The sequence below is a fragment of the Octopus sinensis genome, linkage group LG3 (assembly GCF_006345805.1).
Source record: "Octopus sinensis linkage group LG3, ASM634580v1, whole genome shotgun sequence".
NCBI classification, from domain to species: Eukaryota; Metazoa; Mollusca; class Cephalopoda; order Octopoda; family Octopodidae; genus Octopus; species Octopus sinensis.
The window spans coordinates 144,435,112-144,460,011 of record NC_042999.1 but is presented as its reverse complement, the minus strand read 5'-3'; the positions used below and the strand labels follow the sequence as shown (position 1 = coordinate 144,460,011).

The 24,900-nt window shown below is 37.5% G+C and overlaps 1 protein-coding gene across 3 annotated transcripts in view; it reads right to left on the bottom strand.

The window, feature by feature from the left end:
• The window catches only part of LOC115209695 (set1/Ash2 histone methyltransferase complex subunit ASH2), a 172,675-nt gene that overhangs the window by 136,510 nt on the left and 11,265 nt on the right, over positions 1-24,900 (bottom strand). For all 3 annotated transcript variants that reach the window (XM_036501453.1, XM_029778180.2, XM_029778181.2), the window contains exons 4-5: positions 15,300-15,389; positions 8,796-8,887 (exon numbers count right to left, since the gene is read on the bottom strand). In XM_036501453.1, coding sequence (XP_036357346.1) covers positions 8,796-8,887; positions 15,300-15,389 — 182 coding nt within the window. The remainder of the gene's footprint in view (positions 1-8,795; positions 8,888-15,299; positions 15,390-24,900) is intronic.

Here is a 24,900-nt window from a genome sequence, read left to right as displayed (position 1 = left end):
CCATGCAGGGGCACTACCTTGAAGGGTTTTAGTTAATTATATCAACCCCAATTTTTATTTTAGTTTGGAATTTATTTTATTGATTTCTAACATAAAAGGGATGAAACTTAACACAGTAGTTTATACTGATAGGCACAGACATACACATAAATATACTCTATCCCTCCTCTAACATCACACTCATATTCATACTCTCCCCTTTTCCCACTCTTGGTCATCACTTTCTGTTCACACACTCATTCATGTTTGTCTCAGAAAGAGATCAGTATTAGAAAGGCAAGCACCTATAAAAACCATGCCAAAAATGTTATCTATGAGTAAGAAATGCTCCTGTAGAAGAGCATTAACTCTGAATAAGAAATGAATTGAATCCTGATGACCTGTCCAAGTCTGTTTTCCAATATGGAAAACAAACTTAAAATGATATTTTCACAGTTTCCATTTACAAAATTTTCCTAACAAGGTGTTAATCAGCCTGAAACTACACTAGAACAATGCTTGCCCAAAATCAAATGTTTGAGAAGTGAACTTCTTAACCACATAGCCATCTTACACATTTTTTAAATGTCAAGCTCCATTCTTCTTTGGTTTACCGTCATGTTGATGTTTCCTGCATTATCAATGAATATATAATAGCACAGTTAAGAGGGTTGCTTCAGTTTGTTGAATAACACTGAGGTGGTTGGAAATTTAGACAGCAGTCTATAATTGACATGGGGATATCACTGATGCTATTAGCTTTAACCCAAAGCCAAAGAGAAGAGCCTCTACATGTTGTACTTGTTAGAAAGAGTAGCCAAATCTCCCTCAAATCCCACCATACTATCTTAAAAAAAAAGACACTACATAATGCATGAGTTAGACAATTTGACAGGATCCATTAAAGTCAGCTTTCTACAGCTTGATGGCCTTCTCAATGCAAACCACTTAACAGAATATATTGAGTTCACATTTTCATAATACTAGCATTAGTGAGGTTGGCATGCAGCTCACACGACTACGATCTCCTTCAGCTGAGTGAAGTTCTCTGAAGGCAGAGAAAAAGTAGAAATAATGGAATGCCAAACTAAATACCATAGAGTGATTTACTTTTATCTCTCTGCATGTTCAGTGCCAGTTCCACATAAAATGCACCTGTGTTAGTGACATGTGAGAAGCACCCAGTACATTCTGTAAAGTGATTGGTATTAGGAAGGGTATCTAGCTGTAGAAACCATACCAAAACAGACAACTAAATACTGGTGCAGCTCTCCAACTCCTGTCGAACTGTCCAACCCATGCTAATATGAAAAATAGATATTTGATGATAATGATGATTCTGAGTTCAAATCTTGATGGAATTATTAAGTGAGCACCAATCATATACTATAACTGATTCAATTAATGGTAGTCTACTCTTTGAAATTTATGAAATCAATATAAAAGGAAAGAAAAATAGAGTTAAAGTCAATTACAATTCTCAATCTCAGCTATTTTACTTCAGTAATTAATAAAGAGACCCCCCCTCCCACTTCATAGTAAACATGACGTATTTATGTCAGGCGGATGTAAAATCTACAAAGTGGCATCCATTCCAGGTGAGAATAACTATTTATTTCCCAGTTTCTTCTTATCTTAAACATCTGGTTGCATGGCAACCAGGGCAAATGTCTTTTATCAAAGTCTTGAGTTGATTCAAGCCATATGAATGGAACTGAATAGACAGAAAGTATGTGGAACCCCTTTCATGGAGCAAATTGTGTCACACTGTCATGATGGCTCTACCCAAATGTTCCAGGATATTTGGACTAAATTTAACAGTTTGCATAAAAGGAAAAGAAAACAAAATCCCATCCAAAAATAAAAGTGCTTTAAAAAAAAAATCAACTAGATTATGGTTGGGAGATAACAGATTACTCAAATTAGTGACCCTAATCTTGCAGCAACCCTCACCATCTGGGATTTAACCACAGTCCCTAGCAGCTTCACATAGCGGTCTGAAATGTGCCTAAGGTCTTGTTCAAAAATGTGGAGTAGCATGACATCACCCTCACTGGAAATACATACAAAGACCATCACAATTTGGGGGAACTTAGTTTTCATGATATGTGGGGTATCACATGACTTGTAGGCAAGCCAACTGTTGTTTTGGGTATTGTGAAACTGATCCTGGCAGAAGTCCTTTTCATCTGAGAAGAACCAGATCATCCTTGGCTCAACAGGATGCTTCAGCTTGTTCAGAAGCTTCTTTGGTCAAGGTCAAGCAGTTTTCCTTAGCCTTAACTGTCAGAATTTGTCCCTTGCACCTTTTGTATGAGTGGTATTCAGAGTCAGCTCTATGGTAGTAACTCCAGCACCTATCTGTTGCCAAAGCCTGGATTCCCTTGCACAAATCTTCCATCACCTTGTTCTGCAGTTGTTGGATGGATTTTGGTGTGCTTATGCAGTTAGAAAACCTTCTGTGTTCCTCCCTGCTGGCTACAGATTTGTAGTCTCCCTTACAGTTGTACATGTCATGTTTTACAGACATTACAGACTATCCAGCTGTAGAAACATTGCCAGATCAGACTGGGCCTGGTGCAGCCTTCTGGCTTTCCAGACCACAGTTGAACCGTCCAACCCATGCTAGCATGGAAAGCGGATGCTAGACGATGATGATGATGATGATGACAGAGCACTGAATAACAGTCACAATGTTGACATTTTGATACCCAGTATGAGTTGCCACGATACATATAACTCTTTTCCAATATTCACATGACTTCCAATCCTCCATATCAGCTAACCACAGCTTTAATCTTTTTGCCCTCCAACACTGTTAAATGTTCACCAATACATTAAGCTGTCCAGAAAAAAAAATCATCAAATTTAGCCCAAACGCCCTGTATGCAAACTGTTATCAGTATACTCAGTCATATTATAATTCAATATGTAGTGGTTTAGTTGATCTAACTGGAAGTTGCAATCAATAGAAGATTGATTTACTTTTTATGTGTGCTTGTGTGAGAGAGAGAGAAGGAGGGGGAAGGAGAGAGAGAGAGAGAGAGTGTGTTATGAAAGAAAAGAAAACTTGGGAGATTATGAGTAATTTATGGTTAACAATATATTCAGACAATTATATCAGTGGTAACCAAAGACTCTGTTTTACTGATATGTGTAAGTATATTTGTATGACTGATTTAACTTGCAATGTCAAAAAATATCCAGCTGTGTCACTGTCCTGCATATATGAGTGGAAGTGGCTGAGTGACTGAATGAGTGACAGAGAGAGGAGAGAAAAAAATACTTTAAAAAAATGTTGTTTAGCCCTAGGCCATTCCTGATCAAGCAGCTCTATGATCAGAAGCACTCCAGCTGTAACTGTCCTCATCTGGTTTTTCAGACATTGTGTACAGTAGACCACATTTCTTAATGAGACCATCTTTAAGATTGTAGTGTTATTCAAGAGAAACTTGGCTGCTATTTCAAGGAGTTCGAGTGACCAGGTATAGATTTCCTTTTGTCTTCTTGAAAAAATGTTGATTTTAAAGGTCACTATTGTCTCAATAACTTGAACGTTTTTAAAACTTTTTTGTGATCATATTTTTAATGAAATATACTGCCTATTTGTTTCAGTTAATATTGAAGATAATTAAGTAGGATGGATTTTGAAAATAACTAGCATTCTCATTATTAAGTTGATGTTTGGATCATCATCATTGCTGCTGTGACCATCATTACCATTATCTTCTATCTTTTACTTGTTTCAGTCATTAGACTGTGGCCATGCTGGGGCACCACCTTGAAGTTAAACAAATCAACCCAAATATTTTCAGTTTCTTTTTTCCCAAATCCACTCACAAGGCTTTTGTTGGTCTGGGGCTATAGTAGAAGACACTCAAGATGCTGCAGTAATATTGAACCCAAAATCACATGGTTAGAAAGTAAACTTGTTAACCACACAATCATGACTATTTCATGGTTGCTTTTCCACACTTCATAAACAAAGCGAGTAGACTGAGGCAGTGTTTTACGCCCAGATGCATTTCCTGACATGAACCCTTTTAGTCTGGATTTAAGATACACAGGAACTCAGGATACCTATTTACAAAACTTTTATTGTCATATGATAAATTTGCTACTCAGTATGTTCAGTCAGTAGCTGATAAACCATTTAAAAGCAACCCCATAAGTTTTACACTAGATGTATATGTGTAAAATATCCAAGAATGGTTGGAATCAAAGGTTAGCAGTGAAGTCATGGAAATCCTATCTTTACAGTGATGCATAACGTCTTAAAATTTAAAACTTTGAAATATTTTACCCTCATTTTGAAGATAAGTGTGTTTGTTGCAGGAGATTTAATTGCTACATCTGACAGAATATTACATAATAAAAATGGTGTTATAAAAAATTATGATGAGAGGTTTGAACAGTTTATAAAGAGAGATTTAGTATCAATTAGAGGAGATCTCAGGTGGGCTAGTATTTAAAGGGAAGGTTTTTTTTCTTCAGTTCTGTTTGAGTAAACTAATGTCAAGAAGATAGTCAATCATATGATTGGGAACATACAGATCTAGATATAAGAACAAAAATGTCTAGCAAGTCAGTGTTAGACTGTGTTAGTTGAACTTCATCAAATGATGATCATTTTAGTTGGCTCCCTCATCTGTATTTGCATTGACCTTTAACATACAATATCTCACTCAGTGCTCTACTGATTGTATTAGTGCCATAATCAGAATATAATGATAATATTAACAATAATGGTTTCTAATATTTATATAGTAAAATAAGGTGGCAAGCTGGCAGAATCATTAACACACTGGATGAAATGCATAGAGGCATTTCACTCATCTTTATGTTCTGAATTCAAAGTTTGTCGAGGTTGAGTTTTCTTTTCATCTTTTCGGGATTGATAAAATAAGTACCAGTTGAACACTGATGGTCAATGTAATCAACTTACCCCTACCCTAAAATTGTTAGCCTTGTGCCTGGCACATAAAAAGCACCATCTGAACGTGTCTGATGCCAGGGCCACCTGACTGGCTCTTGTGCCGGTGGCACGTAAAAAGCTCCTGCTACACTCTTGGAGTGGTTGGCATTAGGAAGGGCGTCCAGCTGTAGAAACATTGGCAGATCAGATTGGAGCCTGTTGCAGCCTCCTGGCTTGCCAGTCCCCAGTCAAAACGTCCAAGTTATGCCAGCATGGAAAACAGACATTAAATGAGGATGATGATGATAAAGTCAGTATAGTGTGTCAAAATTTAGAATTTAAAACATATGCTTGCTTTTTTAAAAGATGGTAAGTGATATGTTTAGGAGGATTTGACTGGTATGTTGAGGCATAACAGCTGTGAGGTTAAGCTGGATTACTGAATACAGTACATAGTTAAGAGTTCAAATTAAAAGCCACTTTCTTGTTTGCCTGGATAAAACCTAAAACTGCTTGGTACAGTTTACTTAAGTGACATAAAGCTTCATGCCTACTTCACTACTGAGTGGTTAGTGATAAGAAAGGTATTTGGTAGTAAAAAAAAAAATCACCATATAATGCTAATTTTGAGGTAAAAATAAAGTTAAGTAATTATTTAGAAGTTTCCTTACTGTCATATGATAAATTTGCTATTCAGTATGTTCAGTCAGTAGCTGATAAACCATTTAAAAGCAGCCTATAAGTTTTGTAAACTGGATGAGTATGTATAAAATATCCAAGACAATGGCTAGGATCAAAGGTTAACACTGAAGTCATAGAAATCCTATCTTTACAGTGAGCCATAATGTCTTAACATCTAAGGTCTTGAAACTTTTTACCCTCACTTTGAAGATAAGTGTGTTTATTGAAGGAGATTTTATTGCTACAGTGAACTGGTTGAGTGATTACCTCTGCTAGGGACAAAAAGCTTCTCGCTCAGAGTAAAAGGCAGACTGTATGACGCATGTGTACGAACAGCCATGTTACATGGCAGTGAAACATGGGACATGACTGCTGAGGATATGCGTAAGCTCGCAAGAAATGAAGCCAGTATGCTCCGATGGATGTGTAATGTCAGTGTTCATACTCGACAGAGTGTAAGTACCTTGAGAGAGAAGTTGGACCTAAGAAGCATCAGTTGTGGTGTGCAAGAGAGACGTTTGCGCTGGTATGGCCATGTGGCGAGAATGGATGAAGATAGTTGTGTGAAAAAGTTCCACACCCTAGCGGTTGAGGGAACCTGTGGAAGAGGTAGACCCAGGAAAACCTGGGAGTAGGTGGTGAAGCACGAGCTTCGAACATTAGGTCTCACCGAGGAAATGACTAGAGACCGAGACCTTTGGAAGTATGCTGTGCGTGAGAAGACCCGGTAGGACAAGTGAGACCATAACCCATGGCTTCAGTCCACTTATGCATACCTTTCCTTCTTGGGACACAAAACTCTACTTGTGAAGACCTGTTGAGGCAAGTGAAAATCAAAATCAAAATCGATCAACATCAATGGAAATTGTAGCTGTGATACCAGTGCCAGTGGCACATAAGAGAATCATCTGAACGTGGCCGTTGTCAGCGCTGCCCTGACTGGCTTCCGTGCAGGTGGCACGTAAAAAGCACCATCCGATCGTGGCTGTTGCCAGCCTCGCATGGCCTCCGTGCCGGTGGCATATAAAAAGCACCATCTGATTGTGTCCGTTTGCCAGCCTCGTCTGGCACCTGTGCTGGTGGCACATAAAAAGCACCCACTATACTCATGGAGTGGTTGGCGTTAGGAAGGGCATCCAGCCGTAGAAACATTGCTAGATCAGACTGGGCCTGGTGCAGCCTTCTGGCTTCCCAGACCCCAGTTGCACTGTCCAACCCATGCCAGCATGGAAAGCGGATGCTAAACGATGATGATGATGTTCCTGCTAGCTTGACTGGTGTCATTGTTATTACATAAAGATTCCTGTTGCAAGCTTTGTAAAGAGGCAAGTTCTAACACAGCAAAGTTTTCAACACAGAGTCAATATTGGGTTGTAACTATTTCAAATCATTCATTTCTCTGGGGAAGATATGAGGTTACAGAAATCTCCTCCCCTACACACTTTCTAATAAACCTGATGCTTTGTTTCTCACTATAAAATAAACCCTCCCCCAATAAGTAAAGTTTCAAAGTCAATTCTATAAACAGAATTAATCTCCACAAAGTGTTGCACAACTCTTAATGGGTTGCAGTGAATCAAGGGCAAATCAACTTGGTTCATTCCATTTCCCTTGAGGTTGAACTACTGAGATCAGAAATTGCAAAAATGGTAAGTGAAATGGCTCAGCTACAAATATAATTGATATTACAGACCTTGTTGCTAGGTTAAATGTTGCTGCATGATGGTCCTGCTTGTATGTGTGAGTGTGTGTGAGAAAATGTAAAACAAATAATAAAAGATAATTATTTCTTATATGGTCATAAGGCCAGAAATTGAAGGGGAGGGGTTAGTTGATTAAGTATCAGGCAAAGTCAACCTTGGTAGGATCTGAACTCATAATGAAAATGGCTGGAGCAAATATTGATACTCTAATGACAAGCAAAGCAGCTAGTTCTAAAATCTCTATAACAGATGCAAGTAGTAACTATATGGAAGGAGACCAAGCTCAACATTAAGCTCATTGAAAAGCCAGGGAGTGCCATCAGATCAGTTATGTAGGACGTACCCATTTGAGAACTGCATGGTATGTAAGATTTACCCTGGCATTAAGTGTAGAACTAGAAATGTAGTCTACAGCATAAGGTGCATAGAGGGTGCTTGTAAAGACAGGAACTTGACATACATTGGTGAGACATCTAGAAGCATTATGGAGAGATTAAATAATTATTTGAGACAATATGACGACAAAAAACACTCCTCTATACTCTACCAACATGCCAAAGACCAACATGGAGGCACACTAGGTCGACTTGAAATTCGCATTTTATCCAAGTACTTGAAAGACCCAATACTCAAATACAGGAGTATGTCCTCATAAATGAAACATACCCTGTACTAAATAGGAGAATCCTCAATACCCACAGTTTATACATATACAGGTAGATTTGTTAGTAGGCTGTTATGTAGGTGAATATATATATATATATATATAGGTAGGTAAATGGATATGCAGGTAAACAGATAGGTAAGTAGATAGATAGGTACATAGATAATATGGACAGACAAGCACACACACATACACAAAAGGAAACATGTAACCATATACACACACGCACTCTACACACACACACATCCATACATAAGACGCACGTACATAGTCACATACACCAATACACATAGATACACAAAGAGACAGAGGTATACAAATACACACACAAGGAAACAGAGGTACACACACACACACATGATATGCAAAATACAAATGTGCATACATATATACATATGCATATACACACACACATAAACACATACATATGTGTATACACATGCACACACATGCGTACAAAATAAACAAACAAAAAGAATGCAGCTCTGATAATGGACAGAGTCAATAACTGAAGAGGTTGCAAGAAGCAATGAGAATTTTAGAAAGAAAAAGATGCAAATGAGTGGAAATTGAACCAGTGAGTGTGTTAATAAAGCATTAAAACGGGAATGACTCGCCTCAGGCACAAAATACTCTAATGATTTGCCAATAATCAGTTAAGGTACCTTTGGTTTTAGTCAGAGAGAGGTAAGTATCAAGCTCTTAACTGCTTGATTAGTAGAAGCAGTGAAATGTTAGTAGAAGCCCACTTCAGTATTTACTGATTAAATAATAACGAACACATCCTCAAAAATAGAGAAAACTAATAGTTCAAAGCTCTGTTTTATAAATTACAAAACAATATCATACATACTTGCATGTTTTTTGGAAAAACTTTCACCGTTTGGACTGCACTTCTTAGACTTGCAGTAAAAAAGGTAATTTGACATAAAAGGAACACATTTCCTGAAATGAAAAGTAAAATGAAAACACTAAATGAATCTGAAGTATATTGTATACATTTACAATAACCATCTCATATTTCTTTTAGCAGGGTTGCTATTTAGTATATTTGGACATTTTCAAGCTTGAAACAGCTTGTTTTATAAGCTTATAAAACAGCCTGTGTTTCCCCAGTAGGCTAAACCTATATAGCCGACACTTTAACTGTAAAAGAGATATGGTACTTGTCAATGAAGAAAATTGAAACAAAGAGAGCAGTTTCAATTGATTGAAGTTTCTTTTTAGTGCATTGCATTGTTAGCCTATCATGCAGAGTATTGCTGGGAAATTTTCCAATATAATTATTTTAAATTGTTTAAACAGAAAAAATTTCACAAAAGAACCCCATAAAGTTGTTCTATGTTAGATTAAACTTTGTTGAGGAGGACTGATAAGACCGAAACATATCCAAAGTTGTCACCATAACTATTGAAGATCAGACTTCTTCCCTACTGTACATTTCCATTTAATTTTCAAAGTATTTGAATTTCAGTTCTTTCAACTGATGTTAGTGTGCACTTAATCATATGTTCATCATGCAAAAGGTATGAATATCTGAGAAATTTTTCAATGAAACAAAGAGAATTGTGTATTTTGCGTAGGGATACAACATGATGGTAGTAAAAAAGAAATGCTGAATGCTATTCAGTGTTTTTCAGTTTGTGTTATTAAATACCTGGGCAGTCATGGTAATATGCAACTTTCTGCACATTCTGCATATAATGTTGCAATGGATTGCTGACTGGCAATTCAAGCTGGCTGTAGACAAGTGTTGCTACTATACATTTTGGGAGGAAAACCTAGAATTTCCCTACTCCCTCCATAACATCAACCTTAAGAAGTCTACTGGTGAATGTGACCTAGGTATCAATGATCTGCATTGGATGAACCATGTTTCTAAAAGTTATCAAAATACCGAAGTTGTCTTAACATCACTCTGTAAGACCTTTGTCAGTTGCTTACTACCTATCTATTTAAAGATATATATATATATATATATATATATATGGCAATGGTATGCCCACACTAACAGTTTGCATCTCCAGACTGGAGCACCCATCTTGTCCAGAATATTGAGCTACTGGAAGCTCAAACATGCAGCCAAATACCCTCTATTGAATGTATTTCTTCTCTGGGCATTAGCATACTTAGGTTTCAATACCATGTAACTGACTTGGCAAAAGCCCACAAGATTATCCACCATTTTCTCAACAACTTTGGCCACCTTTTTGAATTCAAAAATCTCATGGACATGCTTATAAAATCCAAAAACAATGCAGCATCCATGGCTTTCAAAAACATTTTTGCTCAGTATTGTTGAAGCATGTAATAAACTACCTGCATCAGTTATTAGCACAGTGCACCCTTAAAAAATTCCATACTTCCTGAAATTTGCAAATACTACTCCAGATATACCTATGAATCCCTTCTTCTTTGTTCACCCTTTGTCTTTTTGTATCTTATTCTATGTATTGTGCATGGACATCTAACTTTCAACACCATCTTTATTGATATATATGTCTGCTTTGTTTGCCCCTTCAACCATTTCTGAAGAGCACTTTATACAATAAGCTTAGGCAGTGAGCTGGCAAAATCATTAGCATGCCGGGCGAAATGCTTAGCAGTATTTCGCCTGCCACTAAGTTCTGAGTTCACTGGGCTCGATGTAATCAACTAGTCATTTTCAAGACCTTGTTCCTAGAGTAGAAATAATTATTATTATTAACATCAAACATATACACACCCCTTCTTTCCCACGAGAATCCTTGATACCTCATAGCATTTAGTCCTAAGCTGTATGAAGATCACTATTTCATATTTTATTTTGTATTTATCATTTAACATAGTTTTCACTCCGAAATTCTTCAAGCTATTATGAGTTGCAAAAAAACAAACAAAAGCTATAAACAAAAAACAACAGCTTGTTAATATTAGAAGCAGATCATAAAGTAAAAGATTTTCAGTTTTGAACATTAAATTAAATTAGACAGTTTATAAGTATGAATTCAAGATACAAAAAATGTGCACAAAAACGTTCACAGGAATGTTCAGGTAGTTATTACCTTAGCTGATAACAAAGGGATTCTCTTTAAGGATAAAGGCGGATTGCATGACTTTACTGCTCACCCTTCCACCAGTCACATTTATCTGGAAAACTAGAGTTCTAGCTCCAATATCTATAGAGACGCTGAAGAGAGGACATTTTAGTCTTGTAGGAAACAAGACAATTTTGTAGTCCAATAAATTGATCCAAATACTCCCTAGGCATCAAGTTGAAGAAATCATGCCATAAATTGAAATGTGTGTATGCATGAGTGCTGGTCTTTTGACTCATCCAAGAGGGTAGTAACTCTGAATAAGAACTGTCTGACCCATCCAACACATGCCCATATAGAAGCTACCTCGCACACACACACACACACACACAGACAAGTAACACAAAAATACATATACATACAAGCACATACACAAATATTTCTTTTGGCTAGTTACATGAGCACAAATGGGATAAAGGTTCACTACAGTTGTTTCAGATACATTTTTTATTGATGAATAATTCAATAACACCATCTGTACATACATACATCATATTAATGGTATAACACTGAGTACTATCATCTGTTGATAACTGATGAAGAATTAGGGACTTTCTATGCTTGTCTTTAGTCTGTTTGTGCTCTCAATATATGTTATACATTGTTTACTTTTCGTCTGTGTATTTACTATATATTTTTTCACTTATATATATTTGCAATATAAGAATGTGAAAATATGTTGTTGTGCTGACCTACTGAAGGTAGTGACAATAGTTCTGATGATGATGAATAAGTAACATCAATATATTATACAAGCATCATCATCATCAGGTCTAAACATCTCTCATCTATCTATAATTCAATGCTGGTAAAGGGTGTGACATGTCTATCTGGTTCCCTTTGGCAGTATATCAAATAAACGAAGAATGAAAAATCAGGATATACATAATGATATTAATTATAATAAGAACAATGATAATAATGATTTATTTTTAGGAAGAAATGGAATTAATTAACAGAGAAACATGGTGTAGAACTGGTTTTAATATTTACTGACATTAAGGTAGTGAGCTGGCAGAATCATTATTGTGCTGGACAAAATGCTTAATGTCATTTTTTCTGGCTTTATGTTCTGAGTTCAAATGCTGCCTCTCATCTTTCTAGGGTCAATTAAATAAGTACCAGTTGAACACTGGGGTCAATGTAATTGAGACTAGCACCCTCCTGAAATTTTCAGGCTTTGTGCCTATAATAAAAAGGAATATTTACTTTTTTGAGGGTGAGGGATGGTAGATGAAAGAAAGGTTTTTGAAGGGTTTTAGTCAAATGAGGAGTGAGGCAACACTTCTGACCTTTTGCAGAGGCAAGAAGGAGGAGATCGTGGTGATGGTGGTGGTAATGGCTTACAGTACTGAATTTAATTCCTTTTGCAAAGGTACATTTGAATTTTATCCAGAGGAGATTTTTGCAGTATATTTTTTCCGCATTGTACAGATTCAGTCATATAATGATACCTAACTTTCATCATTATCATCACTGTTTAACATCTGCTTTTCATGCTGGTATGGGTTAGATGGTTTGACTGAGGACTGGCAAGCAAGGAGGCTGCACCAGGCTTCAATTTGATCTGGCAAGGTTTCTTCAGCTGGATACCCTTCCTAACGCCAACCACTCTAAGAGTGTAGTGGGTGCTTTTTATGTGCCAGTGGCATGGGAGACAGTCAGGAGGCACTGGCATCGACCATGCTCGAATGGTGCTTTTTACATGCTACCAATACATGAGCCTGTCAGGAGGCACTAGCATTGACCACACCTGAATGGTGCTTTTTATGTGCTAGTCAAGAGGCACTGGCATCGGCCACAATAGAATGGTGCTTTTTTACGTGCCACCAGCATGGCTGCCAGTCAGGCAGCACTGGCATCGGCTATGACTACGATTTCACTTTGCAAAAGTCTTCTGAAGCACAGAATATCTCCAAAGGTTTCGGTTGCTTGTCATTGCTTCTGTGAGGCCCAGCATTCAAATGTTGTGCTGCACCACTTCATCCCATTTCTTCCTGGGTCTACCTCTTCCACAGGTTCCCTCCACTGTTAGTGTGTAACTTCTTCACACAGCTGTCCTCATCCATACACAACACATGACCATACCAGTACAATTGTCTCTCTTGTATACCATATCTGATGCTTCTTATGTCCAACTTTTCTCTCAAGGAGCTTACACTCTGTCGTATATGCATACTGACATTACACATCCAGCAGAGCATACTAGCTTCATTTCTTTCAAGCCAACACATGTCCTCAGCAGTCACAGCCCATGTTTCACTGTACACAGGCATCATACAGTACCTTTCACTCTGAGTGACAGGCCCTTTGTTACGAGCAGAGGTCAGAGCTCTCTGAACTTTGCCAAGGCTATTCTTATTCTAGCAGCTACACTCTCAGAGCAGCCATTCCTGCTACTGACTTAGTCACCTAGTATACAGAAGTTATCAACTACTTCTAGTTTTTCCCCCTGGCATGTGATAGAATCTGTTTTCTGTACATCTTTGGTGTTTATTGCTCCTGTGCATCTGCCACATACAAAAACTATCCTCCCAGTTAACCTTCCTTTGATATTGCTTCACCTCGTATGTATCCATAGCTTACACTGGGTACATCTTATGGAGTTTCTACCTACGCCATTTCTACAGATTGAGCAGGGCCATCTACCTGAAGGGATTTGTGATTTGCCTGCCTTCCCAGTTTTTGGTTTTTGCTAGATTGACTCTAAGGCCCTTTGATTCTAGACCTTGCTTCCACACCTGAAACTTCTCTAGTTCTGATCGTGACTCAGCTATTAGAGAAGTGTCATCAGCATAGAGGAGCTCTCAGGGGCAGCCTGTCTTAAATTCCTCTGTTATTACCTGGAGGACTGATCTTTAGTGAACCCCCTACTTCTATCCGGAATTCTTCACTATACTTGTTGCCAGCCCTCACCTTACTGACAGCATCCCTATACATGGCTTCTACAGTTCTCACCAACCACTCATCTATCCCTAGTTTCCACACTGACCACCAAATAAGGGATCAAGGGACTCTGTCAAGGGTTTTCTCCATGTCAACAAAAGCCAAGTACAGAGAATTATCTTTGGCTAGAAATTTCTCCTGCATCAGTGGTTCTTCTCCCTGGCACAAACCCAGAATGCATCTCGTCTAAACTAACTCTCTCCCTAATTGGTTGGGCTATGATCCTCTTTGTAACTTTCATCAACAATTTGATACCTCTGTAATTATTCCTATCTAATGCGTCACCATTACATTTGTAGCAGTTGACTATGGTGCTGCTACACCAGTCATAAGGTATGACTTCTTCATGTATCACCTGGTTGACTAGATTATAGCATATGCTGCCAGAGATTTTAAGAACTTCAGCAGTGATTCCTGATGGGCTGGGAACTTTCCCTGTCTTCATACCCTTAATTGCTTTATCTACTAATTTGAATAGCTGGTCCCTCAATTGGGTCGACATTTGCAGACTCTCTTTTTCCCATCATCTATAATCTTTTGAAGATGTTCTTTCTGAAGACTGCAGCTTTAGTCCACCTCAAGTGGATATTACTTTATCTCTAGAACAAATGTCAGAGAAAGTACAATTTCAAAAGAAAATAATTTTTCATGGTTCTCTATTAACTTCCAACAATCTTACAGTTTTCAAAATAACCACAAGCACTCTCAATTTTGCAATATTTGTTTTATGAAGTATGTCTTCAGGTACATAAATATGAGTATGCAAAAATACTTTCAACAGGCTCTTACAGACAGGTAGTTCATTCTATTAGTGGTACATGAATGTGAGATAAATATCTCCTTTTTGTACCTATCCTTGACAGCTAGGATAACTGAAACTATTACATAAACAACAAAATATCAGCAGAAGATCTAAATGTATTAGCTGTCCCTGCAATATATTATTCACTCATCTATTTTACTTGTACTATAGATGCTCAGGAAGTACATATTTCAATGTCAATAATGCACAGGTGTATTCTTACATACTTATGTATACACATGCATGTCTGCAGTGTATTTGTACACACAATAGAATTAAACATCCACTACACTCTCAGAGTGGTTGGCATTAGGAAGGGCATCTAGTTGTAGAAACTTTGCCAGATCAGATTGGAGTCTGGTGCAGCCTTCTAGCTCACCAGTCCTCAGTCAAACTATCCAACCCATGTCAGCATGGAAAGCAGACGTTAAACGAGGATGCTGTTGATGGTGATGATTGTAGCATGGTAGAAAAAAATGAACAAAATAAGGAAAGAAAGAAAACTGTATAAGGTGTGCTGAAGAATACCTACCCTAAAGGCATTTTGATACAATCAATATGAAACCATTTATAGCAACTACTGCACTGAAATTCAACTGTTCCAAGCTTCCGTCCCTGTTTACTGAAATGAAATAAAAAAAAAACATTCACTTATTTGTCAGGAATATAACTGAAATTGAATAATTCAAACACTGGTGAAAATAAAAAGGATTAAATTTAGAATATCTAAAAAAAAATCTGTATTTTTATCTCTTCTATTTGTCAACCATAATCATCTTTATTGACTTGTTATGTGGTATACATATTCCCTAGGGAATATTTAAAGCATAAAGCAAAAAAAAAAACAGTATTGCAAATTAATATATCTGGAACATAATCTTACTGCATGGTATTATTTCCCTTTTAAGCAAAAGCACACAGACTGATTTTTTACAGAAGCTTAGGACCGCATAATTGTATTTAATGCAAAGGCTTCATAATCTTTGATTTCAAGTGTTGGTTCTTAGCTCTGCTGTTTAGTTACCTGTAGAAAGGACATCAATTAAATGCAGCTAAAATTCTAGAAGATTTGATACCTTTTTACTCAACAACTAGGGTAAGTGAGACGCTAAGAATTAAGCATACTGCCAAATACACAATAAAACACAAGTCATGGATTTAATCCCAAGATATGTGAGTTATTAATCCAATGCTACACTATCCATATTATTCACTTGTATACCTCTTAATAATAATTCAAACCTACTTACTTAGAATATTGGGAAAACATGCTAATGATTACATCATATTTATAGGGGACAGAAAATGAAATTGCATGATGCTTGTGATTTATAATCAAAGCTAAAGTCTCCAAGATCTTAACATAAGTGAAGTAAAACAAAAGAGGCTTTTCGATACTTTGCATTTCTTCACTTTCAATCAAGTTTCCAAAGCTGCCAAAGTCACTATTGTTTGAAAGAACTGCACAGAAATGGTTCCACACATCAAGGAGGGGAAATCTAACCTTACAGACTATGCATTCTAGCCAACCTGTTTAGTTCTACAAGAATTGATTGAATAAACTCATCCACAAGGAAATTAACCCAGCAGATGTGATGCATTCTTAGCTTGATGAGTAAAAACTTAGTGCATGGGGGCCAAATACTCTGAATGAAAGAGACAAACTCCAGCGCTTTTCTATCATCATCTAGCAAATTGTGGATACAAACAGAATTTTTTTTACTGCATTGTCACTAGCAATGAAAAATGCATTATGTCAATATGGAACAAAGCAAAGAATAACTGAGTCCCAAGATGCAAGCAACACACTGAGCCAAGCCAATGCTGTATCCATGCAAGACAATGATTTGCATTTGGTGGGATAAGGAAGGGCTAATCATCATCATCATCGTTTAACGTCCGTTCTCCATGCTAGCATGGGTTGGACGGTTCGACCGGGGATCTGGGAAGCTAGAAGGCTGCACCAGGCTCCGGTCTTATCTGGCAACATTTCTACAGCTGGATGCCCTTCCTAACGCCAACCACTCCGTGAGTGTAGTGGGTGCTTTTTACGTGCCACCTGCACTGGTGCCAGGCGAGGCTGGCATTGGCCACGGTCGGATTGGTGCATTTTATGGAAGCCAGTCGAGGCGGCACTGGCTTCAGCTACGATTCGGATGGTGCTTTTTATGTGCCACCGACACGGAAGCCATACAAAATACTTGGAAACAACCACATGATTAATGCAGAACTTTGTGTTTTAGCAAACGTGCCAGCTCAACGAGGGGTTCAGCTGAAATGAACCAACTGGCGACATGACATGCTTTTTCAACATGACACTTGTCCCCATGTTGCTGATTTGACCAAAAATGCCATTCAAGAACTTGGTTGGGAAATTCTATAACACACACCATATTCTCCTGATATAGCAGGATACTACAGATTTATCACAGCAGCTGCACTAGAAGATTGTCAAGTGCTTTGTAAACTTGCAATATTTCTGGGGGAGTTAAAGTTTAAGAGAATGTTAACACGATTATCTTTCCATCATTATTATTTTGAAGTAGACTTGAAACCAAATAATAAGAGATAGTTATGACAAAATTCTTTTCCTCAAATCAGTAAATATATTGGGTACCAAACTTAATTTGTAAGTACTAGGGTTGATTTGTTCAACTAAACACTTCAAAGCGATGCCCAAGCATCACCACAGCCTAATAACTGAAACAAACAAAAGACAAAAACTATCAAAGTTCTATTTTTGTAGTTTCCTTGTTCTCGTTCAATATTGTTAACATAAAAAATATCAGCATCAGACATATGTGGTGATGATGATGAAGATAAACTTATTGTATACTAAGGTATACTACAATTCAAAGGAAAAGGGTAAAAGTGGGAACAGAAAGCAACAATAAGTCAAGTAAAGAAAGACAGCAATGATAGCCAAAAGGAAATGTATTGTACACAGCATAAAACAGTAACATGAATAGTAAAAGAGCCATAAAGTAGAAAGGGTGCATAGGCATGTTAGCAGCAGGGTTAACAAATTTTGCTTAACCTCTTCAATATTATCTGATAAAAACTTTAAAGTCATTGTTGAAAGTTCCTAGCCAAATACTAACAACTGATAATAAATTACTTCTTGTTATCAACCTGCTTGACACCTCTCCTGGATTTGTGATACAAAAGTCTCTCAGTTTAAAGTGTTCATATTTATATTAAAAACTTTCATTCTAATTTTGTATACTAGATCTGTTTAAGATATGTTTCAAACACCATCATTTTAATGTCTGCTTTTCCATGAGTGCATGGGTCAGATGGACTTTGTTGAGGCAGATTTTCTACGGCTGGCTGCCTTTCTTTTCACCAACCCTTATCCATTTCCAAGCAAGTTCACATCTCCCCAGATATGTTTTTCATGGAAGACTAGAAATGGATATTGTATGATGGGGATGCTTGTTTAACAACAATCACATGATGTCAAGGTAAGAGTATATACAAGCACACACATGTATATCTATGTACATATACATACACATACATATTTACAATTGGCTTCTTTCAGTTTCCATTTACCAAAGCCACTCACAAAGCTTTGGTCAGTCTGACATCACATGGCTGAGAAGCAAGCTTTCTTACCTACACAGCCACATCTGTGCTTAGTGATAAAAATGTAATTTTATTTAATCTCTCCTCCTCTTCCAGCAACAACAATAATAATATAAAAATAATAATGAGCTTATAGTACAGAATCTCAGTTGCACTACAACTCTGAGTGTGATTGAGTGAAAATTCCCTTTTGTTTTGATGTTTGGAGTTAGGAAGGATATCCAGCTGTAGAAACCATACTAAAGTAGACAGTAGAGCATGACACAGTCTTCTAACTTGTCAGATCCTGTCAAACTGCCCAACTCACATCAGCATAGAAGGAGTAAGATAAATGAAAATAATGATGTGTGTGCTGGTTGAAAACAAAAGCCTCACTGTTCATTTGAAGTGTTGCTTGTTTGTACTTTGCTGTGAAAGCATATTTAGATTTCTTGACATGTGAGAGCTAATTGTAAGCAAAATCTTCACCTTTTGTACAAATGGTGTTTGTAATCCTCTGTGAAAGCATGTCCAAGCTTTTTGTTATTCTATACACTAGGGCATTATTACCTTGCTTGGAAACAAGTGAGGACTAGTGTCAGGAAGGGCATTCAGTCATGAAAATTCTGTCTTAACAAGGTCTCATCTGATCCAGAGTAGTAAAATTGGCAGTAACATGATCTGAAACCATCTGGTCACTGATACAATTACATTGTAACTAGAGGTAGGGTGGTCAGCAACAAAATGGTAAATGTGCAACAAAACTTTTTGATAATTCTTAATAGACTGTACTATAAGAACTAAAGAAAAATGAATCTAACAGTTTTATGTGTTCTTAAATAACTAAAATCCCCCTTGCACAATGTAATTGTATTTATATATACAATGTGGAATTTGTAGCTGTGATACCAGTGCCGGTGGCACGTAAGAGAACCATCCGAACGTGGCCGTAGCCAGCGCCGCCCTGACTGGCTTCCGTGCCGGTGGCACGTAAAAAGCACCATCCGATCGTGGCCGTTTGCCAGCCTCGTCTGGCACCTGTGCCGGTGGCACATAAAAAGCACCCACTACACTCACGAAGTGGTTGGCGTTAGGAAGGGCATCCAGCTGTAGAAACACTGCCAGGTCAGACTGGGCCTGGTGCAGCCTTCTGGCTTCCCAGACCCCAGTTGAACCGTCCAACCCATGCTAGCATGGAAAGCGGACGTTAAACGATGATGATGATGATGAATAACTTTATTTAAATATTAGAGAAAACTTTAAAATGTTCGATTCACACTTGTATGTGTATGTGGGTATACAGAATATCTATGTGAGTCAGAGCCATTCATAAAACCAATGTTTAGCCCTCGGACTGGCAATGTTAAATGGAAAGAAAAGAGATACTGACAGCTGAAGTGATCTGAAGTTTCACTTAATAGTAACCAAATATCTTTTCCAATCAATTATTTCTCTAGACACACACACACACATACCACTGCCATCGCCATCATTGTTTTAATGTCTGTTTTTCTGTGGTTGCATGAGTCAGATAAAATATGATGAGCCAATTTTCTAAGGCCCTTACTGTTCCAATCTGATCTGTTTTCAAGTAAAATGATAAATCCCCTAGTTTTTTAAACATGAACAGAACAATGGCTATACATGACTTTACTGAAGATTGCAAATAAACACCACCACAACTATTTATATGACAGTAACATTTGCTTACAGCCAGTGTGTGATCTCAAAACAAGGATACACAAACACGGCTGGCTTCTTTTAGTTTCTGTTCACCAAATCCACTCATTAGGCTTGGGCTGACCTAAGGCCACAGCAGAAAATGCTTACATACTAGCTCAAAGGGCTGTACAGTTGAGTGAACCTGAGATCCTATGATTAGAAAGCAAACACCTTAACCACATAGCCATGCCAGCATGATATATATATATATATATACACATACATTATCATTTAATGCCCACTTTTCCACGCTTGTGTGGGTCAGATGGAATTTGTTAAGGCAGACTTTCTAGTTGGTGACCCTAGAAAGGGTCACCAACTTTCACCTGTGTCTATCATCAATCTTCATCTGTTGGCAAGCAAGGTAATATTTCCCATGGAAGATTGGAAATGAACAATATTGTTTGTATGATGATGATGCATGTACACAGTCATCACATGATGTCAAGGCAAGAGAACTGAAACGCACACATGCACATACATATATAACAAGTTTCTTTCAGTTTCTATCGATCAAATCCACTTACAAAGCTTTGGTTGGTCCATGGCTATAGCAGAAGACACTTATCCAAGGTGTCATGGAGTAGGATTGATACTGAGACTACATGGTCAGGAAGCAAGCTTCTTGAGCACATAGCCATGCACACACACACACACGTGTGTTGTTTTAAGTACAGTCATTAAAATGAATTAAATGAGGAACAGCATCATTAGTTAGAAGTTCCTAATGGGTCAATCACTGCTTCACTATATTTCTGATAGATAAAGGGACAAGGGAGTATCTATCACAATACCACAAGAAAATTCATTTGTAAAGCACTGGGATTTTGATTTTATGTCCCACGATTCCATCTTTTGCTGAGATATATATATATAAATAGACAAAAGATAAATTCACACTCACAAGGGATTGGTTAAATGGAGGCAATGGTAGGAAATACTCAAGGTGATACATACTGGAATTTAGCAAGGAATAATGTGATTGTGAATCAAGCTTCTTATCCACAAAGATGGTGATTTGCTGTACTTGAGAAAACGCATCAAGCTAAGTAAAATTGCTGTCAATCATACATACAGTCTTATCCTTTTCGGGTGCTGGTGCCATATAAAAAGCACCCAACATGCTCTGTAAAGTGGTTGGCGTTTGGAAGGGTATCTAGCCATAGAAACCATGCCACAACAGACAACTGGAGTCTGGCCAGCTCTATGTCAGTATGGGAAATGGATGTTAAATGATGATGGATAATCAGCACCATCTTTTAACATCTATCTTCAATGCTGGCATGATGTTGATGGTTTGACAACTGATAGACTGCTCCAATGTCTGCTTTAGTGTGGTTTCTATGACACAATGTCTTTCCTAATGTCAGTCACTCTACAGAGTGTACTGGATGTCTTGTTTGTGGTATCAGCAGCAGTGAGGTCACCATGGAGTGTGAAGTTCTTTTAGTTTTGTCTCAAGTGTATGTGTAGCATCTGGCATATAAGTTTAAAGAATACAAGCAACTAAGTGAAAAGTTCTCAGTTTATATTCTATCAATGATTTTGTGTTGTGTTCACAGTCAAAGCACCTGAGTCTCAGAGAAGTCTATTTAGTTAAGTTGTAATTAGCTATAATATATAGGTAAAAGTTCACTACTGTAGGTAATGGCAATACTGATTAACAGGCAAATGTCTCATATTATTAGGCGTTGGACCAATAAGTCTCTTACTATAATACATGTAGCCAGTGATACAAAAAACTACCTAGGCCATGTGCATCACATTCTTTTAGAAGATGAAAATGTAACAGGTATATGTAGTTTATTTGGATGCACTTGGAAATATAGATGTCAAAGATGCAGTAAATATACTCTTGTCTTCACCTACAATCCAAACAGTCTTAGATATATCCTTATCATCATCATTTAACATCTGTTTTCTATGTTGGCATGGGTTAGACAGCTTAACTGGAGATGGTAAACCAGAGAGTTATATCAGGCACTAAACTGGAGGTCAATTTTATTATGCTAGCATTAGTGCAGAGTTGTTTTGAAATATTAAATGTTTGTATAGTATTAAAATAAATACTTTCAAAGCTGGTTGCATTTCGTGTCACTGTCTGGTCAAATATTTGTGTGTGAATTGGTTTAATTTCATCAGTACTCTTTTCCTTCATCATAGTTATAATTTTTACATCCATTTTACCAGATTGACAATGCTGAATCAATTTGAACAGTGCATCATTTCGCTTATCAAAATCCTGTCAATCTCTTTTGTTGCATTCAGCATCCTGAGGTCATACCCACACATATACACATTACTTGTAACCATATGCAAAACTTTGCCCTTCCCAATTCCACCCCCTCAAGCCATCTCTACCATGAATGATCCCTCTATCATTGGGCCCTCCATCACTTACATAACTGCATGTTTTATTATCTTTTTCTCTTATGCTAGTTATCTTGTTCACTGCCTGGAACCATTCCACTTGATATCCACCACTCATTCTTAATACTGACCCTTTCCACCTATATTTTATATTGGTCACCTTTCTGTACCACTAAACTGTCTCCTCCTCCCTCTCCTTCTTAATGACTTTCCTCCTGCACTACACCAGCATCTCTCTTCACACACTTGCAACCTACCTAACTATTAGTAATCTCTATCTTTTCCTTATCCTTCCTATCTCCATTATATTATTCTGCTGCCCCTCCCTTTCTGTACTATCAAACACCACCTACTTCTCCTACCTTCTCCACCAGCTCTTATATATCATTAATCACTCTCTATCCCTTGTCCACCATTTCCTACATTCACTTCCTCAATGCTACCCAATTTCTAGTCTTTCCCTCCAATATATATTAGCATCCCTCAACACTTGTTCTCCACTCATTATATTCACCACCTCACCCATCTCCCACCTTTAACCACCTAAACTCCCTGTTTTTCTGTCTCCACTCACATCTACTCAGCTCATACTTTAAGAGTCTACCCTGACACCTCGTCACCACTGTAGCAAGAAACTTGTTCTGTTGTTATCTTTCCTTATACTTAAACCTATCATCTCTTACTAATAGAGCTGACTTGCTCAACCAAATGGATTCAATGGATTCTTAGTCTTGCAAGCTGCATGGCGACGCGACTAGTTTTGGTGCCATGAAAAGAAAAAAAAAGTAAATTCTGTAAAAGTGGATGGCGTTAGTGCATCCACCCATCAAAGCAGACATTGAACATAATGCAGCCCTTGGACTAATGACTTGTTATAAACCAACCCATGACCGATAGGAAGAGAGACATTAAAGTATGATGATATATGTGTGTTAACACACACACACATACGATGCGGATTGAATCCGTGATCCAGTTTGAATCGCTACTTGAAATATTTGAAATTACTATTTACAAAGCATACGGTGGTTCACTCTAAGATACATTACTCTGCTAGACATAATTCACAAAAAAAAAAAATGGTTATATCAACAGAGTTGTTTCCCTTGTATCACAAAATTTTAGATGAGACAATGCGCTATTTTTCTCTTCCCACCCTATCTCGGACGTTACCTACTACTGAGCACATGCCTACGCTCACCTGAGGACTGAATAATCTTCCATACTGTAACTCATCTGTTTTAACATGCCATCGTTGCATTCTGCAATTAGATACTGCAATTGCCTCGATCTTAAAAGAAACTCTTTCTCTCCTACGAAAAAAGAAAAATCTACAGGCCTTTTGGGCAAGTGTTTTCTTATGTCTAAATCCCAACTCAACCAGAACCTCCACTTATTTCCACTCCTGAATTTACACTTGTTCAAACCACACTACTGCAAAACCACAAATCCATAGACAACATGTAACATTAGTTAGACTTTCTCTTCTCCAACCTGCTATAGTGCATAATATGTAAACATTGCAATGTACTTTACATAGGTGAGATGGATGCTATTTGAATGATTTGTTCCAAAAGAATCTCCTCAAACGGACAGCCCAGCATTTTAACTCACCCAGCTACTTCACCAATTTTTGTTCTTTTGTGTTTTCACAGTCTATGGCCAAATACTGATGTGTTATGTGGTTCAGAGAGTGAAAATTGTGAGCACCAGAGGTTTGGTTTCTGTGTCTGATGTCACAAAGATGTGTGAATTGGTCAGCTAAATGACAGCTAGTTTGACTAATGTACAAAGTGTTGCACAGGATGCATGTTGAGCAATAGATAATGCTGGTTAAGATGCAGGAATCAGAAGTTTAGAAAAGTGCAAAGATTGGATCCTGTGAGAGAATTTATATTGGTAAGGTATGAAAAGGTGGTCAACGGGGCCAGGAACATGGGGAAGATCCATAAGAGGCAGGAGTGGAGGGAGCTATGGACTAAATAAGCGAGTTAGTTATTTGAGGTAGGATTTTATGGCCAGATGCCCTTCCTGTCACCAAGCCTTTTTGGCCTGTCAAACAAGGTATTTTCTTAAATTTAACTTCAGATGTTTTGAAAATGTAGAGCAAACCAGTCATTATGGCAACAGAGAATGTCAACATCATCAGTTTTTCCCAAGTGGTGACAAACAAGAAATAACATTTATGTAAGTTTGCATGTAGACACACACATCATCATCACACTTCTCCACACTTGCATGAGCCAGATGGACTTCATTTAGGCGAGTTTTCTAGAGTCAGATGCTTTTTCTATTGTCAAGCTAATCCTTCTCTCTACTGTTGTGTATGTGTGTGTGTGTGTGTATGGCATTGCAGTAAATATATATATATATATATATATATATTATATATATATATATATATATATATATAATATATATATATATTTACTGCAATTGCCACGCACCAAATTCAGTTTGGCCTGAATCACAGT